Source organism: Cynoglossus semilaevis, chromosome 14, assembly GCF_000523025.1.
Source record: "Cynoglossus semilaevis isolate Cse_v1.0 chromosome 14, Cse_v1.0, whole genome shotgun sequence".
Taxonomy (NCBI): Eukaryota; Metazoa; Chordata; class Actinopteri; order Pleuronectiformes; family Cynoglossidae; genus Cynoglossus; species Cynoglossus semilaevis.
In genome coordinates this window covers 10,721,820-10,746,938 of record NC_024320.1, presented here as the reverse complement: position 1 = coordinate 10,746,938, position 25,119 = coordinate 10,721,820, and the positions used below count along the sequence as shown (strand labels likewise).

The 25,119-nt window shown below is 38.9% G+C and overlaps 3 protein-coding genes and 1 long non-coding RNA gene across 13 annotated transcripts in view; 2 read left to right on the top strand and 2 right to left on the bottom strand.

The window, feature by feature from the left end:
* Window positions 1-1,973: 1,973 nt before the first annotated feature.
* Window positions 1,974-14,303, bottom strand: LOC103389561 (uncharacterized). 4 transcript variants are annotated; one of them, XR_003051713.1, is made up of 4 exons: window positions 14,218-14,303; window positions 14,049-14,106; window positions 3,930-4,765; window positions 1,974-3,772 (listed from the first exon to the last, which is right to left on the bottom strand). It is a non-coding gene; the product is annotated as an uncharacterized LOC103389561 (long non-coding RNA). The 4 variants fall into 4 exon arrangements; XR_001761093.1 differs by having other exon boundaries at window positions 1,974-4,005; window positions 4,359-4,765; XR_003051712.1 differs by having other exon boundaries at window positions 1,974-4,765.
* LOC103389560 (cyclic AMP-responsive element-binding protein 1) lies at window positions 12,244-18,157 on the top strand. 7 transcript variants are annotated; one of them, XM_025062228.1, is made up of 9 exons: window positions 12,244-12,579; window positions 12,948-13,032; window positions 13,456-13,549; window positions 14,240-14,386; window positions 14,542-14,642; window positions 14,783-14,922; window positions 15,683-15,865; window positions 16,006-16,159; window positions 16,591-18,157. In XM_025062228.1, the coding sequence occupies exons 3-9, from the start codon at window positions 13,463-13,465 to the stop codon at window positions 16,733-16,735; spliced, it is 957 nt and encodes a 318-aa protein (XP_024917996.1). In that variant the 5' UTR covers window positions 12,244-12,579; window positions 12,948-13,032; window positions 13,456-13,462; the 3' UTR covers window positions 16,736-18,157. The 7 variants fall into 7 exon arrangements, with proteins under 7 accessions (XP_024917996.1, XP_024917995.1, XP_024917997.1 ...); XM_025062227.1 differs by having other exon boundaries at window positions 12,930-13,032; XM_025062229.1 differs by lacking the exon at window positions 13,456-13,549 and having other exon boundaries at window positions 12,930-13,032.
* mettl21a (methyltransferase 21A, HSPA lysine) lies at window positions 18,058-21,122 on the bottom strand. The gene is made up of 3 exons (XM_008325017.3): window positions 20,683-21,122; window positions 20,473-20,584; window positions 18,058-19,251 (listed from the first exon to the last, which is right to left on the bottom strand). Exons 1-3 carry the CDS (start codon window positions 20,827-20,829, stop codon window positions 18,854-18,856), a joined length of 657 nt encoding a protein of 218 aa, XP_008323239.1. The 5' UTR covers window positions 20,830-21,122; the 3' UTR covers window positions 18,058-18,853.
* A 136-nt stretch (window positions 21,123-21,258) lies between these two features.
* LOC103389563 (cyclin-Y-like protein 1) overlaps window positions 21,259-25,119 on the top strand; it is a 5,669-nt gene continuing 1,808 nt past the window's right edge. Inside the window, exons 1-7 of the mRNA XM_008325018.3 lie at window positions 21,259-22,800; window positions 22,894-22,968; window positions 23,063-23,097; window positions 23,420-23,520; window positions 23,663-23,698; window positions 24,533-24,584; window positions 25,054-25,119. The exon at window positions 25,054-25,119 is cut by the window's right edge and continues 31 nt beyond it. Coding sequence (XP_008323240.1) covers window positions 22,641-22,800; window positions 22,894-22,968; window positions 23,063-23,097; window positions 23,420-23,520; window positions 23,663-23,698; window positions 24,533-24,584; window positions 25,054-25,119 — 525 coding nt within the window. The 5' untranslated portion in view covers window positions 21,259-22,640. The remainder of the gene's footprint in view (window positions 22,801-22,893; window positions 22,969-23,062; window positions 23,098-23,419; window positions 23,521-23,662; window positions 23,699-24,532; window positions 24,585-25,053) is intronic.

Sequence of the window (25,119 nt, the reverse complement as noted above, 5' to 3'; positions counted from 1 at the left end):
TTCTCTCTGTGCTTTTTCCCCCTCTTGTTTCTGTAATTCTGCATTCCTTAACCGCAGTGTGTGTGTGTGTGTTTGTGTGTGTCGGTGCGTGTGCACAGTGACAGGCTGCTGCCCCCAGTATAGCAGAACAAATGCTAATTTAATCAATTGGCTATAAATCCTACTAGCCGCTGACTCATGCGTCTTCTGCCCAGGGGACTTCAACAAAAACCCTGCCAGTGCAGTTTGTTCAGCGCATGCAGACACACACACACACACACACACACACTGGCATACCTACAGGCATCTATCTTCTACCCTTCCTCTACCATGTCAGGGTGAGTGTGGAGCAACTGGTGCCTACAAACACACCAAACAGATGTTTTACACACGACTCATCACTGCACCAATAGGAACTTAACCCCAGTTGATGTCATTAGCTGAAGTGTCATGCTATAAAATCGCTCATGATTAGAGGAAGGATAGCAAACGGTTACCAGAGAAATAAGTGATAAGAATGACAGAAAAACATTTTAAACTAAAACAATAAGAAAAACAAAAAATGTCAGTGAAAATTACTTACAAATAATTCACTGGATTGATTTGAAACACAAAACACCAAAAGTAAAAGAAAATGCTAATGGTTAGCCTATAGATAACATTAGAAATGTATTTAATGTATGTCAAGAGTTAAAGTAATATGTAGCGGAATTTCTTAAGGTTTGTTACTCACGGTCTGGCTTGAGGTTAGCCAAAAGGTAAAGCTAAAGCTAGCTTTATTTTATGTAAAAAAAAAAAAGCATATTTTTTGGGGGAAAATGCAAAACCTTACATCTGAAGCAGAATAGGGATTGTAAGAAAATTACAAATCAGGCAAGTGTTTATTAAAACTGTGTATAATTATGGTAACGTTTTGACAAAGCACACCGACGTTCAACTTTAGGTTGGCTAAATGTTAGCAAACTGATGTTTCTAAATATGTGCTACACGTCATTTTTCAAGAGTCCACTCTTTGGACACGCCTGAGTTTGATGCTGCAGTTGATGTCGGTGAGCGCAGACACACAAACACACACGCTGTAAGCCTGGAGCACCTGCAGTTTTGTGACATCCAAATGTGCCAAAGCTGCTGAGACAGCGTGTTGGTGTGTGAAGGCAGGAGCCTAGAGAGAGAGAGAGAGAGAGAGAGAGAGAGAGAGAGAGTGTGTTGGTGGGACATAGGGGCGACAGAGTGACAGAGACAGAAAAACAGATATGCAGAAAGCATCACAGTGACACAGAGAGACGGAGAGAAAGAAAAAAAAATGCCAGGAAGAGCAGCAGAGCGATAAAAAAAAATCAGACATAAGATATAGGGGGGGAAAACAGAGGCAGGGACAGGAGGGAGTGTGCCAGCAGCGTTCTCTGTGGCTGGGTGGGAGCCACAGGCACTGTTCAGGATTCTGCAGGGGCCGCTGTGGCCCTCATATTCCCCATCAATCTCAGCCCGCGGTGGCAGCAGCCAGCGGCTGCATCTTAATCTGCAGGGGCTGGACGTGAGGACGGGCAGGTCGCCTGGGCCACGCAGTAAATAACCCTGCTCCTGACTGTCCCCTCTCTTATTCCCTACTGCAAACACATCAGCATGGAAACACGCTGTTGGTTTTCTGTGTGTATGTATATATATATGTATATATATATATAAATATGTATATGTATATATATATCACATCAAGGTTAAGCTTTTCTTCTTCTAGCTCTGAATCTGTGACTAACTCTGACCAACTGTAGTTACATTATTAGTCCATTTTATGTCGGTGGACCAACACTGTGTGAAACTGACGGAGACTGCAGTGTGGCTAAACCACAGTTAGGACACCAAGCAGAAAAACACTTCCAGTCGTTTTTATTTTCTTCTCATTAACAACAAAACGTTTCAATCCAAAAGGAAACAAATATTAAACAAAATATTAAACAATCTGCATTAAACAAAAACTGCTTTTTTTAACTGCTGCTGTTGTCGTTGTCATTAGACAATAGAGATATAAAATGATTTTTGAAGACACAAGTGATTGTTGTGTTTAAACGTGTTTCATTAAAAAACAAATGAACACACACTGTTGGTTCAATAGGTCTCAACAAAAACGTGACTTGGTGAGGTGTGAACTCCTCATCTGTTCTCTGGGAGACATGAGTGTATTCAGTACAGTACAGAAGACGTGTCTTCAGGTGTTTCATACGGTCGTATTGTCTTACAGTAAGCTTTGCTCCTGTCTTTGTCCCTGATGTTAAAACACTACTCCAAACTGCTCAAAACGTTGACGTTCTTAAGTCGTTAACTGAAATGTTGGACTTGAAGATTGTGTATTAAATATATGTGATGGTGACCTGTTGTATCAAACTTGTATTTAGAGTAAATATATATATTTTTAAATACTTTTTATAGTGAAAAAAAATCAAATCTGCACCATATTTCTGTGTCTTTTACTCTCTTTTCATCTGAGCTGTTATGACACACATTTGTGCGCACACACACACACACACACAGCATCTCTGGTGCGAGCTGCAGCATGTGACAGGTGCAAAGATCTGACACAATACATGGAACTATCTGCGAAACAAGGTGAGAGAGACTCTGTGGATTAGAGGGCAGGCTATCTCTCTCGCCCACGGCCTCCTCTGAAATCCTGGAGACAGCTGGCCTGAGTCTCAGGGCTCAGACGCGACGAGGCCACTACGCCCCCACCAGCCTGTGGCTCCTGTGAGCGGGATCAGATGAATTTACAACATCTCCTCCACCTCCTCTGCTCCCTGTTCACCAGCACTACAAGGGCCTTGATGGGTCAGAGGTCAATGTATTCTCACCACCCGTCGGCAGAGCACGTTTACTCTGATGGCTCCGGGGCAGAGCGCACCTTGGTCCTGCTGGGATGCTGGTAGCCATGGCAACCTTTGAACTCGGCAGCAAAACAGAGGTGAGGGACGACAGCATGATTTGATTTCCCATGGCTTTTTGGTATATTTATATATACATATATATGTGGCAAACAATAAATACAGTTTTTTCATGTTGACTTGGTTCAGTGCGAGATATTTTATGAATCTCAGAGCAAAATACATGAGCTTAATCTAGGAGGTGTAATGGTTTACCTTGAAACAAAAACAATCCATTTCCCTAAAGCTGGGAGAGTGTTTCAGACCGTAACACAAACCAACGATACACATTAAAACAGTAACCCTGCGAACCACGAGCCCAAACTCTATCTTTCAAATACACTCGACATAAAAGAGCTTTCAGAGTTCATAGTCTGAGCCGTCACTCGTGAAGGCATTGTGTCAACAACAAAGGACTTCAGAAGGAAAAATGTTTTACGCTGACAAAGAAAGAGAAGGACGCACAAAAGTGTGGAAAATGTTTCCACGTGTCAAGAACAGGGGGAAGGAGTTTTATCACGAAGTTCAAAGAGATCAACGCTGTTCAGAACAAAGGCACAGGTGGAAGTGAAACATTTCCCAAATGTCACAATCGCTGTATAGAGAAAACTTTCTGTGCAAAAGGCTTGGTCTCCAAGCAAGAATGGAAATCTGTCTGTGAATTAGCACAAGAATTTAGAAATGATCATTTAGTCCTGTTGCCATCTACACTCAAATATTTCAAAAGGAAAATATCAAAGGAATTAGAAGAAATCCCTGTAAAGACCGACTGTGAAAACTGCAGGACTTGGATTTACCTTAGTCAGTCCTACCAGAGTCTATGGAGTGAAGCCCATGGTCCAGGCCTGAAGACCATCAAGTCTGGGGGAACTTGAAACTTTCTCCAAAAAATAAAAAAAACAAGAAGAAGAAGAAGAAAATAATGGAACATATTGTGAAACATATGGGGTAAACTGACCATGTTGTTGGTGTGAATGTGAGTGTGAATACATATATACATATATACATATATATATACGACCTGGACCCTGCCCTCACTTGGTGACTGCTGGGATTGGCTTCAACCTCAACCTCAAGGTCAAGGTCAAGGTTTCTTTTATTAGTTATTGTGAACCTGAGAAGGAAATTAAAATATAACATATATGGCATGTATTAGATCAGTGTTGGCTGTATGTGAGTGCACAGACCTAACTTACTGGAAGTAAATGAAAACATAATGTTGTTATTGTTATGACGGCCTATTTATCTCCGTGAATCTAAAAAGATTCATTCACGCCTACATTTAGAATGAACGATGAACCTGATCCTGCACATTTGTAGACCGTGGGAGTGCCTGGAGAAAACCAAGCTCTCATCCATCATGTGGCTCTTAGTAACACTGATGTTAACATGTTTTTTTTTATTATTCTTTTGCTGTGTATAAAAGCATTTGAGGAATAATTCAATAGAAAAAGAAGAATGACCAACTGTATTGTCCTCTGCTTTGTTTAAACCATCAACTGATTCCTGGGGGGATGGAGAGGGGAGGAGGAGGAGGGGTTTTCTGGAGCACGGCACATGGGATTCAAACTTGCGATCCTTTACAAACATGCCCCGTTCTCCTCCCATGAAACCACAGGACGTCCAAATGTAGCTGTTCCGTTGTCCTGTCCTTGACTGTGACCATGTCTTTAGTCAGTCGTGACACATTAACAGACACTAGCCTTCTCTGATGGATGACCTCACGCTCTGTGTCACTGAGCTGCAGCATCGGCCTCTGCCGGGAAGAGTCAGTGCGTCCAGAATGACACGTTATGACCTGAAGGTTCAGTGTGGCACAAACTCACCACTGTCATGTCCTGGTACTGGACAGCTGTGAGGCAGAGAGGACACAACTGAAGGGAAAATGAAGAATGAAATAACCAAAAATGCTCCAGTCAACTTGTTGTGACCAAAATAAGGTGGTGGTGGGGAGGGGTCCTGCAAAACAAGTACATTAAACCTCCACTAAATAAATAACGGAAGGTTATATTTGGTCATGAATTTTAAAAAAAAATCACTAAAATTTGTAAAATAGGTCAAGGTAAGTGGAAAGTGGTGAAAAATAAGGCCATAGGAGCTATGAATTATCCAAAATTGGACCTAAAATTCTATGTAAAAATATAGCAATCATATCTAAAAAATATTATTGCTATACACATTCGAAACAAATGATAAAATATATGTTTTCATTAAAAAAACTAAAACTTATTTAGAAAAAATCCATTACAATTTTAAATGCTGACAAGGAAATGCTTAGACTGAACCATCAAAATAATTTCAAAAAGCAAAAAAAAAAAAAAAAGAAAAGAAATTACCACAAGAAAATATTTTTTCAGAAATGAAGTAAAATCGGAGTAATTTTTTATAAATTATTATATGCAATCTGAAAAAGACAAATATTAAAATTTATAAATTTTTATTTATTAAAAAATAAACAGAATGGATTTAAAAAGCCAAATTGTTATGGTTTAAATTGGTGACAGGATTCTCCAAACATGAGGTAAAAAGAAACCGTCTCTGATACATGTTCCATTCAAGGCAGAAGTGAAGTTTCCTCCCAAAGACAAGGCTCACGGTCTAATATGACAGCAGGTATTTTAACATCAGCCTTTTTAAATGAGTGTGTTGTGCTCACTGGGGCTGAACTTCCTGCATGTCCATCAAACTCCATCAGAGCTGGAACGTCATGTTTCAGAGGAAGAAGCCGTCATTCCTCAGCAGCACAGAATCTTAATTAGTGGACAGGATCTACTGCAGCTCTGCGCTCCCACGTCCTTCAGATTTATTCACAGACTGTGAAAAGTCAGCTTCAAATTCGTGGGCAATCAAAAACCAAAACTACAGGACGAACGATCCCACGATGACACTACTGTCATTTCAGCAGGGTTTCTGCTTTGAATTTGTTTAAAAGACGAATCACAGAACTTACACAAAAGGACAAATATGGTGATGACAGGGTTATTAACTACTGAAACAAGGGCAGATGTGCTCATGAATGAGTTTCCCCTGCAAAATATGATGCAATTGTAATTTTGTATTTTTTTACTAATATTTTATTATTATTTTAATTTTTAGGTACATTTTGGAGAGCATTCCTGGTATCTTTGAGCAGTATTGTTTTTGCTAATATTTCAGATATTTTTGTTCTTTTTGGACTTTTTGGATTTATTTAATTATTTTAGGCTGATGCTAATTTTGCCTATTTTAATGTTAAAGTTTCCTCCTTTTTTAGTCAGCCTTTCCTCTCATCTGTTCAACCTCACACACCTTTAACTCTAAAACTGATGCTGAAGTGAACTGAGTGGAAACTCAAATTTGCCTTTTTTCCCTTTAATGTTGGAACTGAAAGTTCATTCTATTTCTTAGAAAAGGTTCAAATGAGAACAGGTCAAAGTCATCAAAGAAAAATGTATGTCATGTCCGAGTCAGAGTCTAAATCAAAGAGAAAAGGTTAGAATAGTCAGAGTTGAGTCTCAAACGTTTCTAAAAGTGATTCAAGAGATTGGAAAATCTGAGTCATAGTCAGAGTTGAGTCTCAAACGTTTCTGTGAAATCAATTTAAAATAAAAATGAGACACTGTGGTTTTGAGTCTATGAGTTGAAGAGCTGACTCTTAGTCAAAGTTTGATGTCACGGTCCGTGTCATGGTGTGTTCAAGTTAATTGTTTACCAATTCCTGCATGGTGAAGAAAAGTTAGAACTGAGTCTCTGCTTGAATTTACATTGAATTTTACTGAACTTAAATCAAAGCCTTCAATTCTGGAGTCAGTCATTTGTGACTCATTTTGTGAGTGCTATTGTTGTGTAGTCCTCGATCAGAGTATTTCTGTTTCCATTTTATTATACAGTAAAACAAAAACTATTCCGGCAAGTCACATGACTTAGATAGCTGCTCTTTGTGGAATAAATTGTGTGATTAGTCAGACTGAAGAAAAAAAAGACTTTGGTTTTGAAATGCTTCCAGGAAGAGGGATCCAGGGGAGGAGGTGCTGACACCTTGACGGATTGATTGAAATCGGCCAATACACGATGTTGCCTGCAGCCCAGATTAGCAAGAGGTCTGGGTCAGCACAATCTCTGTGTGTTAGATAACACTCCTGCCTCGCAGCAGCAGCAGCGGCCGTGGCTGCAGTTTGATTCTACTGCACCTCAGCGGCAAAGAATATATTTTTACTGGATATCTCTGAAAGCCACATCTTCACATTTGAGAAGCTGTTCATGAACCAGGGAGCCCAGTATCCATGGCAACCCCAGCCAGGTACAATGGTTCACATGCAACTCAGGTAATTGAAGGTACAATGAAAAGTGTGCATATAAGGTCAGTGGTATTCAAATGCAGCACGTACTCTGCTGTCTGTATTCATACTTTAGCCTCCCTCTGAAAGACGACAACTCCTCTGCTGCATACATATACAGCAGCCCACACTGCTCACCAACTGCTTGATTGACAGCTTCAGCATTTTTATATTTCTTTTTTTTTTTTGATAAATTCAAATGAACAATTCAACAGTTCAAGTACAGTGTTGGCAAAATTTGTTTAAGTGTTTTGTTTTTTTTTTTGTTTGTTTGTTTGCATTTTTTTTTGCTATCGTAAGGATATATATAGCCTTTAATTTTTTTGCAGTTTTTTATTATTTTCATTCTTGTGTCTGGAGTTTATTGGTAATTATATATATAAATATATATATATGTGTGTGTGTGTGTGTGTGTGTGTGTGTGTGTGTACATTGGCAATATTAAATGACAAATGTATGTCATTAAATAGATGATTTAGCACTTATCCATGCTTTAGGCCATTTTGTAACATTTAAGGTAGTTTTTTTTCAAATTTGTTTTTTAAACTTTAAGCGACATTATTGTTCAGCATAAATTTCAGCAAATTATAGCTGCTATAACTTGCAACTTCTTTATTTTCTTTTGCTATTTTTGTTTATGCTTAATTTGCTCCTGCCTTGCTAGCTTCCAGTTAATTTCTGGAAAACTTCTGGTTAGCGTTGGTATTCTGTGGTTAACTTTGGCTCTGTTTGTATGAGGGAAACTTGAATTTATAATTTTTAGCTAAAAAAATAACTTTTTTGTCTCTGGTAAACTGTACCTCTTTAGCTTTACGTGTTTTTTTTGTTTTGTTTTCTTTTTGTATTTATTCACTTATTTATTTGCTTGCTGTTTCTTTATTGCTGTTTCTCATTATATCTGGGCTAACATCTGGAGACTACCAGCAGATGTGTTATTGCAACATGCAATAATATCTCAGAAAAATACTTTTTTGTTAAATATAAATATTGTATAATATTATAGTTGAAACAGCTAGTACAAATCTTCATCTTCTCATCTTTAAATGACCAACAAAAGCATTTTAATAATGATTAAAAAATCAAATTATTGACAATTATCATTATGGGCCACGTGTGAAAAGGTTGTGGACTGCAAGCGGCCCCTGAGCCAGGAGTTGGAGACCACTGTAGTAAGTGAAAAGTAAAACTATCACATAATGTGATTGACAGTTAAGCAGGGCTTATAAGGACAGTGATATTCAAGTGCAGCCTGTTTTCTCTGTTTGTCTTTTTTTATTCCAGCCTCTGAACGCTGGAACGTTCTCTCCTCCACACATAGAACACATAAGAACACGTATCCCCCACAATGCCCAGCTTGATTGACAGCCATGATATTTCCATTTGCTTATTTGATTGAGAACTACATTTAAAATTCAACAACAGTGTTGACAGAATATATCAGGCACGTTATTAATGCACTCAATACCACGGCACCACGCGGCTAAGACAGGCAGGGGCTTCGCTGCAGGCCGTGATCTAGGAAAGGGTCACGCTTTTTCATGTGACTGTGTGTATTACAACACTCGCACACAGGACAAAAGTACTGGACAAATTGAGCTACATAGTAAAATGTCTTTTAAAAAAGGATGTAAAGGCAAAGAAAAATTGGAGATTTGGTGAAAATATTCTCGGGTTTTTGCTGCCTGTGGGTTTTTTTTTTTTTTTTTTTTTTGGTGGGGGGCTTGTATTAAGCCAGGGCTTTTGACAGCTGGGTTTAGGAAGAGAGCGAATAGCTATGGATTGGAGTCAGGATTTTTGCTTCATATTGTGCAGATTAAACGCCTATCCTTCTTCTCCTCATCCTCCTCATCCTCCTCCTCCTCTTCCTACCCTACTATGGATGGTTGGTGGCATCATTTCCTCTGGGCTGTCTGTGGGCGTTTTTGAAAAGTTGCACATTAAAATCCCTGTAATCTGATATGTTAGAGCCAATTCAGGAGTTTTTAAAATCTCTGGATCACTGCTGGAATCCTGAGCTTTGTTCAAATTATGTCAAATGTCAGTAATATGGATATGATGACGAATAATGTGAGGGTAGTCAGAATTGATTATTGATTGAAAGAAAAAAGTTTCATTTTTGTTCATTTTTAATATATATATATATTAATTGTAACTTTCCACTTGTGGACATTTAGCCATTTTAAAACTAATACATGTCCATTTTTAAAGTCAAATTTGAGCAGTTTTTGCTGAATCTCTGTCTCTTCTGGCTGTTTACATTTTTAGCTAACCAGGTGGCTAATCTTTTGGCAATCATGTGTTCTCTTTTTTTGCTGTGTTATCTGTTTGGTTGATGTTGTTTTGTTTTTGTTTTTGTTTTGTTTTTTTTGTTTGTTTTTTTTTTCAATAATAATAGCAGTACAATGTTTCTTCACAGACGTTTTGTTGTATATGGTTCGTTTTAGCAGTGGTTCAGTAGCAAAGCTGTTAACACCAAGATGTTTAAACCTCCAGGTTTTCTGATACATTTCCACATACCCTTGAAAACTTGCATTTCACAATTTTAACACTCAACCTTGATTTTTGTGAACACTTTCGCTAAGTATCTTTTTGATGGCCTTTGGTTATTTCCTAAATAATCTAAAGTTATTTCTCTTCTTTGATCAGCCTTTTGTTTGTAGCAATTTTGAAAAACCTTTAGTCAAAATTACTAGCTTTGGGATTCAAGGACTTCTTGGTCAAATCTGAACTCTTCTATGTGTAACTTCTATTCATTTTTATACACACGTGGGCACGTTTTTGAGAGTTCTAATTTCATGAGAAAACCAGCAAACTGCTGGTGCTACAGTCCATCCACCATCCTGTAGCTGCTGATTATTATAAAGGGAAATCAATGTCCAATCAGGTCACTGACATGCATCAGTAGATGCAGATGGCCGTTGCTCCCAGACAAATATTTGTTTGATTTGCTCTGAGAGTTTCAGAGGATGAACAGGTGAGTGCACAGGTCATTATCAGTCCTTCAGCGCTGAACCAGAGGCCTTTGCTGCAGAACACAGACTGGCTGCTTCCTGTGGTAAAGGACACGGGATCGGTGAGCAGCAGAGTGTATGTTTGTTGGAACAGCACAGTCAATCACTCGGAGGATGAAGATGGCCGTGTTTGACATCTGTGTGTGTACCCAGAGTCCTCCAAAATGACCTCGCACATGGAGATGATGGTCATAAATTGGCCTGAAGTCTCATTTTCCCCGCAGGACTTTGACCAGCTGCCACAGCTTGAACCCATTTCGCTCACACGGCTCCAGTGACAGAGTTAATGAGCACATTTTATGGCCAGAGACGACAGGCAAGGAGAGGGAAATGTTGTGTGAATCAGAAAGACCTTAAACAGTATACAACAACAACAATAATAATAGCAGTACAAATCAGCTGGAGCCCCTGGTGTGCTCATTACATTCACAATGTGGCTGTGGTTAAAAGCCATTGTTATAGTAACAGCTAATCCAATCTAAGTGATATTATCTGGATGAAATAAAAAAAAAGAACATGCCCCTAAACAATTGGACTGTGCGACTGGGGCCCTTGTAACGGGAAGAAAAAAAGGATTTTGCTGCCACCGTGTGGCTGTTGTGAAAAAGTCACCTCAAATGACAATATTAAAGTGAACTCTTTAGTGTTGCGGTCATATGTTGGTAGCATGGTTAGTCCCCTGGTTCCATTTGGGATTATTTAATGTAATTTGGTCAACACTTTAGCCATTTTGCTGAATTTTAAATACATCATACCGACGTCTGCTCTGTTTATTTCGTTAGTTTTAATGGAAATCTAGATATTTTGACTTTGAGCTCTTTCTGCTAGACTTCAGGGGGTGGAAAATCAATATTTTGTTCTTTTTTAAACATTTTAGAAGCCGCTTTCCTCTTAGCTGTAATTTAGTTTTGTTTTGACTACATTAACCATCTGATCGGTGTTTATAATATTGCCCTTTTACAGCCAATATTTAGCAAGATTTGCTAGAATTAGTCGATTTAACTATAGTTTTGCTTACAGTTTTTGCCAATCCATGCAGTATTTTGTTAATTTTACTGTATTACATTTCTACCAAATTTGAAGTACCTCTGGCCAACTTATACTGTGCATTTTTTTTTTTGTCTTCTTTTTTATTATGTTGCCAATTTAACTACTCTGATATACTTCTGGTCCACACAGTGGCACATGTCGTTAACATGTAGGTTGCTTTAACAGCTCACTGGTAAGATCAGTGGTTTGCAAGTGTGATTTTCTCCAGGTATTCCAGTTTCCAACCACAGCCCAGAAACATGCTCATTGGGGGATTAGGTAGATCGGACACTAAACTGATCACAGAGGCCCTGCGATGGCCCGAACTCTTCCGTTGACAGATGGGTTTTGCTACAGCGCCCTCCTGCGACCCTGCACTGGAATAACCTGTGTAGATAATAGATGCTATACTTCGAGAAAACTGGCAAATACTTTGTTTATTGTTTATCTATTTTGGCTGAATTCTTTGTGCCTTAAAAACATCTGTGAATTGTTAAAAATTTGGCATTTTGGATACCATAATTCATGCAAAATGCATCAGAGATATGTACAGAATGGATTATAATAAGATAAATATTATATATAATATTTGGGAAAAGAAAATAGTTCTTTTTTATTTTACATTAACAACAATCCCATTGGCACTTTACCAATGGCCTTTATATATCTCTTTACATAAAACTCTTGTGCACTTTACTTGTTTTTGCACAGTGTAATTTATGTATTTTATTTATTTGCATTACTTTTGTTACCTTTACTAGTTCACTGTTGTGTTTTAATTATGTAATATGTGTGTTGGCTGTTAAAGGGGAACAACAAAATAAGATTTTCATTACACTTAGTGGCTTCATCCTAAAAATGTTTATGACAATAAACATCTTGAATCTTGAATAAATTTTATTATTTTATTATATTTTTACTGAGACTCACAAATCCCCTATTTGTATTTTACATGTGTAATTTTAGTTATTTTGGGGGGGGGTGTTTGTTAGTTTGTTTTTTGCTTGTAAAAATTATTTTCCTATTTTGTTGTATTAGGTAGAAGTTAAACTGACGCGTGCGCAGAGGGGTTGCAAACGGTCGAAAGTCTGAGTCTTCCGAATTCTCAAGTCGTCACGAAGGCCGAGCTTCGTGTCCTTCCGCCACTCATCGTAGTCAGTCGGCTGCCGTCGACGGAACAGATTTTCGTTGTCGTCGTCTGCCTCGTCCTCCTCTCATTGTTGTTGTTCTCGGTGACGCGACGGAGGTGTAGCCTGACGCGGTCTCTTACGTGTCGGTCTGAATAAAAGTGGAGCTCCGTAGACCCGGGAGTGACGAAGCGAGCCTGTGTTGGTAAGAGGATACGCTTCCGATGTTTGCTAGGCAGATAGAGTTGGCTGAGCAGAGAAGTAGTTTGTGCTCTGGTATCCGTACAAAGCCAACAAAGAGATCATGGCGGCTGTGTTGCAGAGGCTGACAAAATGACTCAGTCTCTGCAAGAGCCACTGCCTCACTGTAGCCAGTATTTTTTTTAAAAAAAATGCTGTGGGTTTCAAACATTTCACGTTACTGATAAAAAATAAATCGAATCTTGTTACAGAAGCAACGAGTCGCATCAGCTCGAAGCATTGAATTTGTCTTTTAAAAAATCTACTCCAAACCATTCCTAGTTAGATAGAAAAGTGCCTTTACAATCCATGCAGACGTTTCCCTCCATGTAGCTCTCAGCTGCTAATACTGTTAGCACTGGCTGCAGACAACGGACTACTTTCTACTGCGGCGGAATAACGCTGCGACATAATCATGGTAACTACGTTTAAATATTATGCAGTTCTTTGTGTGCAGTTGTTTTGTTTGTTTTTTGTAAAAACACAGTGGTGTACTTCATTTTAGCTGTTAGCGTGCTACATGCTAACATTGACTCCAGTCCGACTCAGAAGTTGCCTGTAGCTGTCAATGCTTACGTGGCGTATAATTATGTAGCTGTGTATTGTTTTCAAAATATTATTATGTGAGTATTCGGTCGACATATAACCGATTATTTCTTTAAATGGCTGTAGGCAATCTTAAGATTACACGAGTTGTGTGTTAGCATGTTAGGCTAAGCCACACCCTCTTTAAGACATGAAGTTGTGACTTCAGAGCTTTGACTCGGCGCCAAAATGAAATCTCTGTGAGGCTCACTGACACACATAAAAATCGTTGTCGTATGTCCCTTATTTCCTGCAGATTTTAAATGACCATGGAGGCTGGTGCAGACACACAGCAAAGTGGTGATACAGCTGTCTCCGAGTCTGAGGCCCAGCAAATCGCACTGGCCCAGGTATTATGGCGAAAGCAAAACGCACGTTTTTGTTTAAAATAAAAATAAAGTTCGCGTAACATTAAAATGCAATTAAAACCAAAATCTTAATTTCAAATTGTTTAACCTGTTTTTTTTTTTGACAAATTAGTTAAAATATAAACTGAAAGTTTGGGGGAAAATATGAAGTAGTCATGCAAGTAAAAACAGGTTGTCAGTAACAAAATGAAAGGGGCACCATCTAATATAAAGTGTTTTAAACGGTGTCAAGAGACCATGTGCGTGCACTGCCGCTGAATGAGCACAATCAAAGATACACGTATTAACATGTATGGCACCAAGAGACTGTGGGCTTTTGTGTATAAATGTGTCCAATATTATGAACATGAAAGTCTGACATGTGACCCCTGACTGACGGTCTCTATACAACATGGTGTAAGTTTCTAACAAAATATGAACATTAGTATCTTTGGTAACCAGTTTAGCAAAATGTTACATTTAGATTTATTAAAGCAATTACCTTGACTCGGTCCAAACAACGTCTTTATTTAACCTTTAGTCTGTTGAAGGTAAAGGGTCTGTAAAAGGATCAAAGACAAAACACAGATTTTAGTTCATTCAATTTTCTTTTAGATGTCTACTAACTTTTTCTGAAATGTATTTGAGAATATTATTTAAGAAGTATTTACATATGATTTACATTTACTCCAGGCATCCGTAGCTGCAGGCCAGGTGTCGACCAGTAGCCCCACAGTCACCTTAGTGCAATTGCCCAACGGTCAGACTGTCCAGGTGCATGGGGTTATTCAAGCAGCACAGCCATCTGTCATCCAGTCGCCACAGGTCCAGACAGTCCAGGTGAGAGGAAAAGATTCTGCGATGGCTGCGATGAACAGTATTGCTTCCTGATAGAAAATCAACTTGCATGTGTGTCTTCAGTTTTACGTCTTGTAATTTCCTGTTTTTTTAGTCATGTCGAAGTGAAAGTTCTCTTATTATTTTTTCACTTGCAGATTTCAACTTTCCCTGAGAGTGAAGACTCTCAGGAGTCTATTGACAGCCTAACAGATTCTCAGAAGAGGAGAGAGATCCTGTCCAGAAGACCATCATACAGGTCTGCATTCCTGTAGTGATTCAGTTGGGAAGTCTGTGACATCACAAGTGCTTTGATGCTTTACAAATACGATGATTAAAGCACACACGGGACCTACTTTACATCAAAGTTGTCTGAAATCTCTAAACATTTCTTCACAGGAAAATTCTAAACGACCTATCATCAGACGTGCCAGCGGTGCCTAAAATTGAGGAAGAGAAATCGGAGGATGACTCAGCTCCTGCCATCACTACAGTCACCATGCCTACCCCAATCTATCAGACTAGCAGTGGCCAGTATAGTGAGTACACCTGAACTGTAACGGTCTTTTAAAATAAACCCAAGCAGTTGGTGAAGAAACTCACACATTGGTTAGCAGTTGGTCTGCCCCATCTTGATTGATGGCTCCATTCGTGTGACAAAAGGTTGGGAACAACTGGTCTAGCCTCCTGTGTCCACTGTTGAACGTCCACTCTGGATACGAGAGGCATGTTCAGGATTACAACACATTTGTAAACATACCACTTCTTAGGAAGCAGGGAGCTCACTATTGAAATGTGCTGTAGTAAATCTAAGCCTGTCACTATGTAATAATAAAAAAACTTGAAGAGTATAGTGTAATATGTAACAACTACAATTTAACATAGTTTGAGTGGATGCAGGTGAGATACGAAGAAGAGGATTTTGGCTATAATTACAGGGTAATTATGTTCAAAAATATTTGTGTACTTATGGACTGTATGAGTTGAAGTGTTGCCAGGTTTGCCTGACATAACACTATAGGCAAGAGAAGATAAAATCAACTGTTAAATGTAGCTGTAGCTGTAGTGCGCAGTTGTAGTTTTAAAGAGAGCAATCTTTCAGTCACTGATGTTTCAGGGTGTCCACTGTCCAGTTGCCCCCTCTGTAACTTGAGATTGAGAGTTTTTTTAATGCTGTATTACAAAAACGTTGATTAACACTGGAACCTGTTTTCCCTGATGACATGAGTCTTCAAATCTTAGATTCATCTGTTTTTCACTGCAACCTTTAATGTTGTTTTCTTTTCTTTTCTTTTTAAGTCGCCATTACCCAGGGAGGAGCCATCCAACTGGCCAACAATGGTACAGAAGCAGTTCAGGGTCTGCAGACGCTAACCATGGCCGGTGCTGCTGGCGCCCAGTCCGGCACCACCATCCTGCAGTACGCTCAGACCAGTGATGGGCAGCAGATCTTGGTGCCCAGCAACCAAGTGGTCGTACAAGGTAGGACCGCTCAGATCAGCTGTCCGATCAGAGCTGGTTGGCAGATGTATGAGCTGCAGTGTGACGTTTCAACAGTGGAAGGTTAGCAAATTAATTTCAATGAACGTTCTAAGTGTCGTGTAAATGACTCATTCCATCAGCTGCCTCTGGCGACGTCCAGGCCTACCAGATCCGCACAGCCCCCACCAGCGCCATCACCCCAGGAGTGGTCATGGCCACTTCTCCTGCTCTGGGCACATCAGGAGGCACAGAGGAGGTCACTCGCAAAAGGGAGGTTCGACTCATGAAGAACAGGTATGTGACTTGTCTAATAGCTTTAATGATTTCTTTGTCAGTTTTTTCAAACTTCAAAACTTTTTGGCAACCTTCCAATTGTCCTTTCGTTAATGCACACCTCATGTTTTCATCTCAATTCATAAGCTCCAGCTTGTTTTGATACAATCTTATAGCTGTAACTGTACAAAAGTGTACCACAGCGCAGTACTTTGCTGCTCCACATGGTGGTGGAGTTGGCTACAGTCTCGTCTGGAATTTTAAAAAGATTTTAGTGACACAAAAATTCCATTTATTTTTTGTTTTGGAAAAACATTTCCACTTGTTTTTTATTTGACTGCACTGCCTTGCTGTTTTTTTGTTGGGACAGAACATTAGCATTTTAATGAAAGTTGTTCATATGCAATTCTTTTCTATTTTTTTCATAACGTTAAGCTTCCTGTGTTCCACAGAGAGGCAGCTCGTGAATGTCGCAGGAAGAAGAAGGAATATGTCAAATGTCTAGAAAACCGTGTGGCCGTACTGGAAAACCAGAACAAAACTCTCATTGAGGAACTCAAAGCCCTCAAGGACTTGTACTGTCACAAATCGGAGTAGAACTGTCACAGAACTGCCCAACAGGTCACGCGTCACATCAGGCACAGAGACTCAGCATAGAGCTGTGCACCTGGATGCCCCGCCCCAATTTTTCTACTCCTTTGCTTTCTTTTTAGAAACGAAGAAAACTCCAGAAAATCTGTAACGTGACTCACCAGTAATAGAACCTTCAATTTCACTGGGTTAAATTCAGAAACATTTGTTTTCAACGGTTGATATGAACTCCTCCAGAGTGGATTGCATCTCTACAGGGTCTTTGTGGCGATTCAAGAGATTGTGTATGTTTGTTTTTTGTTTCTTTGGTTTTTATTGGACACAAAAGGGAACCATCACCAGCAAACAAGGAAATTGCTTGATGGCACCACCACTGACGGACTGTTTATATAGCTGAGACTCCAGGTTGGTTTGGATAATCTCGAGGTCACTTTTTTGTGCAAAATTTGTAACAATAACTGCGCTCTCGCATTAATACCTGTTACTTAATACTGCTTTGGAAGTGTAGATGGGCTGCTTTGTTTGTTCATATTTTATCTTTTCTTGTTTTGTTTTTTTCAGCTTTAGTTATGCCTTTCGTTTGCCTTGTTTTTCACACATAAACAAATTGCATTAACATTTCTGTTCCCCAACGCTAAAGAAACTATGGTTAACAACCTGATTCAACATCGGTGACATGTCTGGTAAAAAGTTGTCAACTTGACAAAGTTCAACAAATGTATGTGGGTAATTTATCTGATTTCATTCAGAGTGTATTTTAAATCGATTTTTAAACGTTTTAATGATGGGATCATGAACATAAGCCAAAAAAGATAAGCCACATGTTATGTAAAAGAAGAAATTATATTTTTTGCAAAATACTGAGCAAATTTAAGGTCTGTTGTGTGTGTGTGTGTGTGTGTGTTTTCAAAGTTTAGGGTAAAGATGCCTAAAATAACTCCTAAAATAACCTAAGGGGGGCAGCGACCCTGCACTGTGCAGGGTTTTTTGACGACTTACACGAGACCCCAGGACCTGCTGTATTTGATTCAGCAGATGCTGCGTTCCCACCCAGCATTTACAGGAATGCGGAGTTCTATTTGCACTTTTTCCTTGCTTATACAATCCTCTGACATTTCACCTATGTCCCACCGCTGCAGATTATCCTGTTAACCAGTTTCAGTCTTCAATATCAAATGGGCCCAAAACCTTCAGAAACACTCTATGAAGAGATTGCAATGTGTGACCAAATTTAAAGACAGGTGTTCATGTGGATATTTTCATGCTAATAAATTCAGTTATACAGTATTTTTTAAGGTATTATGTATAGTCATGAACTGATGCTTTTGTTGCTTTACATGGATTTTATTTCACAGACTTTGTGTTATACAGTGCTTTATGTCAGAGTTAAGCAATTTTGGCAGCTGGTAATAAAATGTGTTTCTGGTATATTCTTTTTAAGGTTGTAAATCATTGCAGGCCATTGGCACAGAAGATGGGCCTGAGCCACAATGAAGCCACACTGGTTACAATGTGACTGTAGAGTCCTTGTAAGAAGGAGAAGTTTCCCACGCTGCGCTAAATGAAAATTGTCTGACTTAAAAACGTACTTTTGGCAGTAAAGAGCATAAAAAATAATCCTCACAATCATGTCACCACTTAATGTAGATAATATTGAAACTGCTGCTGAATGTGCATGCCTTTTGAACCTCTGACTATTAACAGTCCTAGTTTCAATATTTATCTTCTGAAGATGAGGTTTATGAATGAATTTGTTATCTTTGTTACCTGTGTAAAAGCCATGGGTAGACACAGCTGCTAAATGTGCCTGACCTCCAAACCTGATGACAACACCCAGGAAGGCTAAGACCTATCAAAGGAAAATTAGTTATTATACAAGGTGCATTTACCCTAACAGGATTGAAGATTGAGAATTAGGCAGAACATGCCATTTGTAAATGTCCTGGCAAAGTAAGAGCAAATATCTACCTGATAACATGTTTAACAAGGTTGACTTAAAAACTGAGTTTCATCTGAGATTACCTAAAGAGTAGAGGAGAACCTTGTGTGTTATTGGTTCTTAATGATCAACCAATGGACAGTGAAGTCATCAGTGAGACAGTTCCATTATAAAGAAGTGACTGGTCACAAATCCCTCCTCAGTGGTTGCCTCTGGGCTCTGTATATATGAATGTCCCGCTCTTTATCATAATAAACCTCCTCCACTGAGAACCGCTGTTTGAGCAGGCTCAAAAAGCCTGTGTCCCTCTCGTAGCGAATCTTACAAGCTAGTAAAACCACGGTGGTGTCGGAGCAGAGATGCTCCAGGGTCTGCAGCAACGCTGCAAATGTGTCCTCCAGGTAAACAATGTCTGCCCCCAGCACCAGGTCATATCCTCCTGCTGGGTACCCATCTAAACCCTGGCCCCAGGTCAGCTCAGACACCGTCACTGATTTCTGAAGGTCTGAGGGAAGATTGGCCTTCACGTTGGCAGAGAGGAACTCCAGAGCGGGCTTCCTGTCAGTGATGGTCACTCTGGCACCTGGAAAGGACAGGATATTTCCAGGTAAATTTCATGAAATGTTTGAATCCCTTGGAGAAACTCAGTTAACTCTAGTCTAGCCTTGAGCCATTTTCATATTCCTAAAGTATGCTTAATTTTACACTTGAAAATAGCTTTAAGCTTATTTCTAGGATATCTTTGACAAAGTTAGACTTGAGAAGTTTTCACGTGAGAGACTTGCAGCTATGCCCAGCCAAATACCTAGGTTTTATTTCAGCTAATATTTAGCATTTTGTCTCAGCTCTGTATTGTTAACTTTTTAGCTTTTTTGTTAGCTATAGGTATTTGACAATGATTGACAGGATAATGGATAATGATTCCTGAATCAATTCAACAATAACCATTAAGGGCTGTGTTTTTTACAGTTCACACATATTATATTTGACCGATTTTTTTTTGTTTTTGGCTAACTTTATGGCTACCTGGGTAAATATTCAGGTTTTTCTTTTACATGTGTTCATTTTAGCTAATGTTCACTGATTTGTTTGCCAAATTTAGAAAATTAGCGCTATTTAAAAAAATCTAAATATGAATACAACTAAAGCAAGAACTTGCTAATCAATTTCCTATAAAAATAATTTTAATAATAATAATTTTAACTAATATTTTATTATTACAAATAATTTGCTTATTGTTAAATGAAACTTAGCCACATTTTAATATATCTGTTGTGAATTTTGAGTAAATGTTAGTTTCCCATTACGTTATTGCTTACCTTTGCATATTTATGGGCTCATGTTTTCGTAAACTGTTACCTATTGTTATTATTGTTGTTTGAACTTCCATTACAGTGATTTAACGTTTCATTTATCAAAAATAAAATGTCTTTATTTCGATTAGCTTCTAGCTATCTGTGCATCTGTCCTTTTAGCTATTATTTAGCTTCTGTGCTGCATTTGAGACTAAAAAGCTTAACTATTTGCCGGCACTTATCTTTACTTCCGTTGTTTACATGTTAAAAAACATTGTATGGCTGTTGACTGTTATATTAAGTAGTGAAAGGACAGGTACATACAATGACAGGAACACGTGTATAGTGTTTTGTGACCAATTTCGTTCTAGTCTTTTGCAAATTATTGGTTACCTTTCAATGCTTCGTATTAAAACTGTAATCCTACAGCTTTTTTCTGGAATTCAACACTTATGTGCTAAAGAAACCGAGCGTATCTGTTTAACGGATATTGATGGAGAGACACCCACCCAGCAGGGCTGCAACGATCCCCACCAGCCCAGTTCCAGCTCCCAGTTCAATTACTTCCTTCCCCGGAAGTTCTATCTGTCCCAGCTCCAGATATATGCACATGACGACTGCCTGCAAAACAACGACACCACAAACGCGTCATTAACATTCAGTGATTTTATAATGAGGAAAAAACAATAAAGCAATGACGCTGCATCCATGCTGCTCACCGCATCCCACACCACTGCTGCTACTCCCAACTGGTTCCAGTCCTGTGACAGACGGAGGCTGTGATTGGCGAAGGTGAAGTTAGCTGATGAGCTGTGGAGCTTAGATAGCGCGTGTATCGAGTTCTCATCATAAGGTACGAGAGCCATGCTGTGAAAAAATATTTTTTAAATATGAAGCTAAATAACTATGGACACCTCGATCGACCATCCAGATCTTCATTGATGATCTCAGTCAGGTAGACGAACAGACTCAGCGGATGTTTACCGCCACCTGCTGGACGTTTCTGTCTATCGCATTTATATTTTCGTGCCCATTTAATCTGATTCTGGATCCTGGGTAGTACCCGGAGAAAAGTCCCACACACGTGAAGATGATGTCAACAAAGACCATCAGTTGATCAAGTCAATTCAAGTCAACTTTATTGTCAGATATGCCATACATGCCAGACTTATAGCACAAATTAAATTACAGGCCTGTAGGTATCAGGGAAACATAAAGAAACAGCCAATCAAGGCTAACCACTAACGAACGATTTACCACGTGGGCCTTAATAATTTATTCCTATCAAAGCAGGAAGTAATTCCAGGTGTTAACAACATGGTGGCAGTTAAATAAGGCAAACATGTTAATTCTGTTGGCTTCCATTCCATTTGTCACTAGGTTACATCAATGTGATATATCGTGTGTTTTGGTAGGACCTAGTGCGTGGCATGTAGGGAGTGGCGTTGTAAGTAGAATAAGTCAAAACTGGCAACTGAGCTGGTAATCTATGAGGAACAAAACTAACGATGCTCACAAATGTTAGCTTGAGTTACAGGTAAACACTTCAAAGTATGCTCTAACCGGAGGAATTAATCAGCCGTTGTGGACTGTATATCTCAATTCAAAGCCATAGATACGTTTAAACATTTAGTGTTTCCTTTTTGCTCAGTGCGAGTACACTGCAGCAAATGAGGTAACGACTTACGGAACCTGACCTATAGAAAAACGCCTATGTTTTATGTGGGCGTATTTTTAAGTTTTTTTTCAACGAACGGTTTGCCGTCATAAAGGTGGGCGTGTCTGCAAGTGAATCTCAGCACAATTTGTACAACACTGCAATGTATTTTCCGGTATATGGATTTAATACAAAAAATAAAACCAAGGACATTTGATGTGTTGAGAACAGTACTGGATTTAAAATAGCAGCATTGCAAATTAACTTTAAATTAGTTTGAAAGCACTAACAGACATGAAAGTATATATATAGGTCGTTTCTGATGATTATTCCTTTCAAAGATTGATTTTTATTTTGAAAACCAAACACCGGAAGTGTCCCGTGGACTGTTATCGCTATGACAGTTTTGACATCTAAGACGTGTCTAATGCAAAGCTAGCGTCTATGTTTCTTAAATAATTCTGCACAACTACGATTTTACACAGTATCACTATTTGGGTGATTTCGTCACGTGTCTAATGTCTGTATATCGTATTAAGACCATATATTGAGTCTTTCACAGTAAAATGGATTGGTGCTGGTCGTAGCAGAACGGATTGAGAAGCGGGGAGCTAGCGTTAGCCTGCTAGCCATGGAGCCGGGTAAAAAAGCTTATTATGACTTTTTATAGTTGGCCTGTCTGCTGTAAAATGAGTTGATTGGAGTCCAGAACAAACCTGTCCACCATGCATGAGAACCGTGCAGCTGACAAGCCATGAACGTGTCAGCTGCAAACACCCAGACGAATCTCGGTGCTTAGATCCAACCCAGATACTGGATGTTTTCTCTAAAAGGCCTGAATGTTCCTGAATATACAATTCGAATGTATTACATCGTTGTACATCTGCTCCTATTAATATAGAGTCAGATCCATCTACTTCCAGATTTTCCTAGTGACCTTATATTGGTTAGCTCTGGTAGTCTTAGTACTAGGTGTATGGGAAGTACTATTGGCTGCAGCAGGACTGTTGTACATCAACAATGGGGGGTTCAGTGTCCTGCTGCTTCTCTACTGGAGAGAGTCCAAAGATCTATAGAAGAGAAGTGGAGCTGGAGGAATGTCCCATCACCACCACAGAGGACGTGAGCGAAGACACCGGGACTTACCTGCAGCACATCAGTGACAGGGAGCTACCAGATGGTGTGTTTTTTTTTTTTTTTACTTAATCATGTTCAAAAGTTGACCTGTTCACATCTGCATATCAGCAACTTGATTCATACTTGTATTTTGCAGAACTGGCCCAAGAAGCCAACCCTTCAGACCATCCCAGAGCTAGCACTCTCTTCCTCAACAAGTCACAGACAGACGGTATTTAAGATTATTTTTTTAAAATACACTTTTTTTCCACCTTTTAAGTCTCACAACCTAATTTTTTTTTCTTTTTTTTTTTTCACAAATTCAGTGCGTGAGAAAAGGAAAAGCAACTACCTGAATCATGTAAGTTGACTCTCCCTGTAAAATGATAGTTTTTGGTGATGTAAGCGATAGGCCTAGGTATTTCATTTCATTTTTTTTCCATTACTGGGAGCTATAATCTGGAGTGAGCTCAAACTGAAAAAAAAACTGATAAAAAAATATTGCAATGGTATATCCTCCTATTTATAAAATGTGATTTTTTCTATATAATTGATCAATTAGAATAAAAAAGCTAAATTAGTGAGCAGTAAACACCTGGCTAGAAAAGAAAACCTGTCATCAGTGCATTTCTCACTTATGTATTTCTTGTCTTTGTTTGTAAACTTTGTCATTTCTATTTCAGATGTCCCCAGGACTCCTGACAAAAAAGTACAGTTCCTGCTCAACAATATACATTGATGACAGCACAGTGAGCCAGCCAAACCTCAAGAGCACGATCAAATGGTAAAAGACATTACCATCTGCTTCATTTGTATAGGCCTAGGTGTAACTTGTAAAAACACATTCAAATTACCAGCATTTCAGTTATTCTGTGTTGCATTCAGTTGTCATTCATTATCTGTGTCTCTTTCTCTCTCTTGTTCAGTGTTGCACTGGCAATATATTATCACATTAAGAACAGGTATGGATGATTTGGTTGATTGTCACAGTAAACTCTGTTTGTACTGCTCTACTGTTCAATGACAACACAGATATATCAACTGAAAGACTTTATGGCATTATCTGTCAATTACACCTGGTGTCCACTAGGGCATCAATGACTTCTGATGATTCTTTCCTATTGACTAATCTGACCATAATGTTGAGGCCTTGTTGACATGTCATTAAATGACATCCTCACCTACACAGACACACACGTCCAGCAATGATCAATATACATTTTGTAGCTTTTGCAAATGAAGCTAACACAGTAACTATTGTTCTATTAGCTCCCAGTGAGATGATCATATCTGAAGTTACTTTCTATGTGAGATGATCATATCTGAAGTTACTTTTTTACTTTTTGTTTTGTCACAGGTTAATGTGACCTATAATGGGTGGCTGTGTGTGTTCTTATGTAAATGTTCCGCCCATTTAATAAGAGATTATGACTCTTGGTTTAGTCGATGATAAATATCACTGTAAGCCAATGGGAGTATAAGAATGTGTTGGCACGCACGAAAAAAAGAGAAAAGAAAACATGACTTTTTGACTCCTATTGTCAACTTGTTCCACTCAAGTCCACGCCTTGACAAATTGTGTTTTCCTGCCAATTACCTATTGTTCACAATTTGGCACTTGCCTTTATGGTCTTCTCTTATGTCAATATAATTATAGAAAGTCCAGGACACATATTGTTTTTTAGTATTTGACTTGTGACATGTAGATCAGAAGGTCAACAGTAAATCATAAAAATCATTGATTACATTAACACGTTTAATGTTTTAATTAAGTAATTGTTAATGCCCTGTTGCAGGGATTCAAATCGCTCTCTGGAAATATTTGATGAGAAAAAACACCCTTTGACGGTGAGTGTTATGATGCTACGAAACAGTGACAGTTTTTGTCTTGTGCAAAGCATGTGACCAGAGAGGAGCAGTGAGAGTTGCACGTTGCGAGAAAAAAATGGTTTGCTCCCCGCTTCCTTGTTAATGTTATTCGTTGCTTCCCCCGTGCAGTCAAATGAACCCCTGCTCATCCTTGTACCTCATCTTTACTTGTTTGAAATATTGAGTGAGTCAAATGACATTAACCTCTTCTTATGTGAAACATTGGTCAGCTGGTTCCCTTTACTCTTCTTTTACTTTATAAACAGTTGCATGCCCAGTGGGCACTTGCCTTACAATGGCAGCGTTGAGCTGGACTTCACTCCTTTACACATACTCGCTCCATCCTCTGTCCAAAATATTTCTCACTGTTTGCTCCAACTCTGCTCACATGCTCTGTGCTGCTTTAAGCTGTCGATGAAGTGGTGAGGATTATTTCTTTGTCCCACAGCGAGAGAAGGTTCCGGATGATTACTCTGTCATAGATCCAGAGCACAAACTCATCTACCGCTTCATA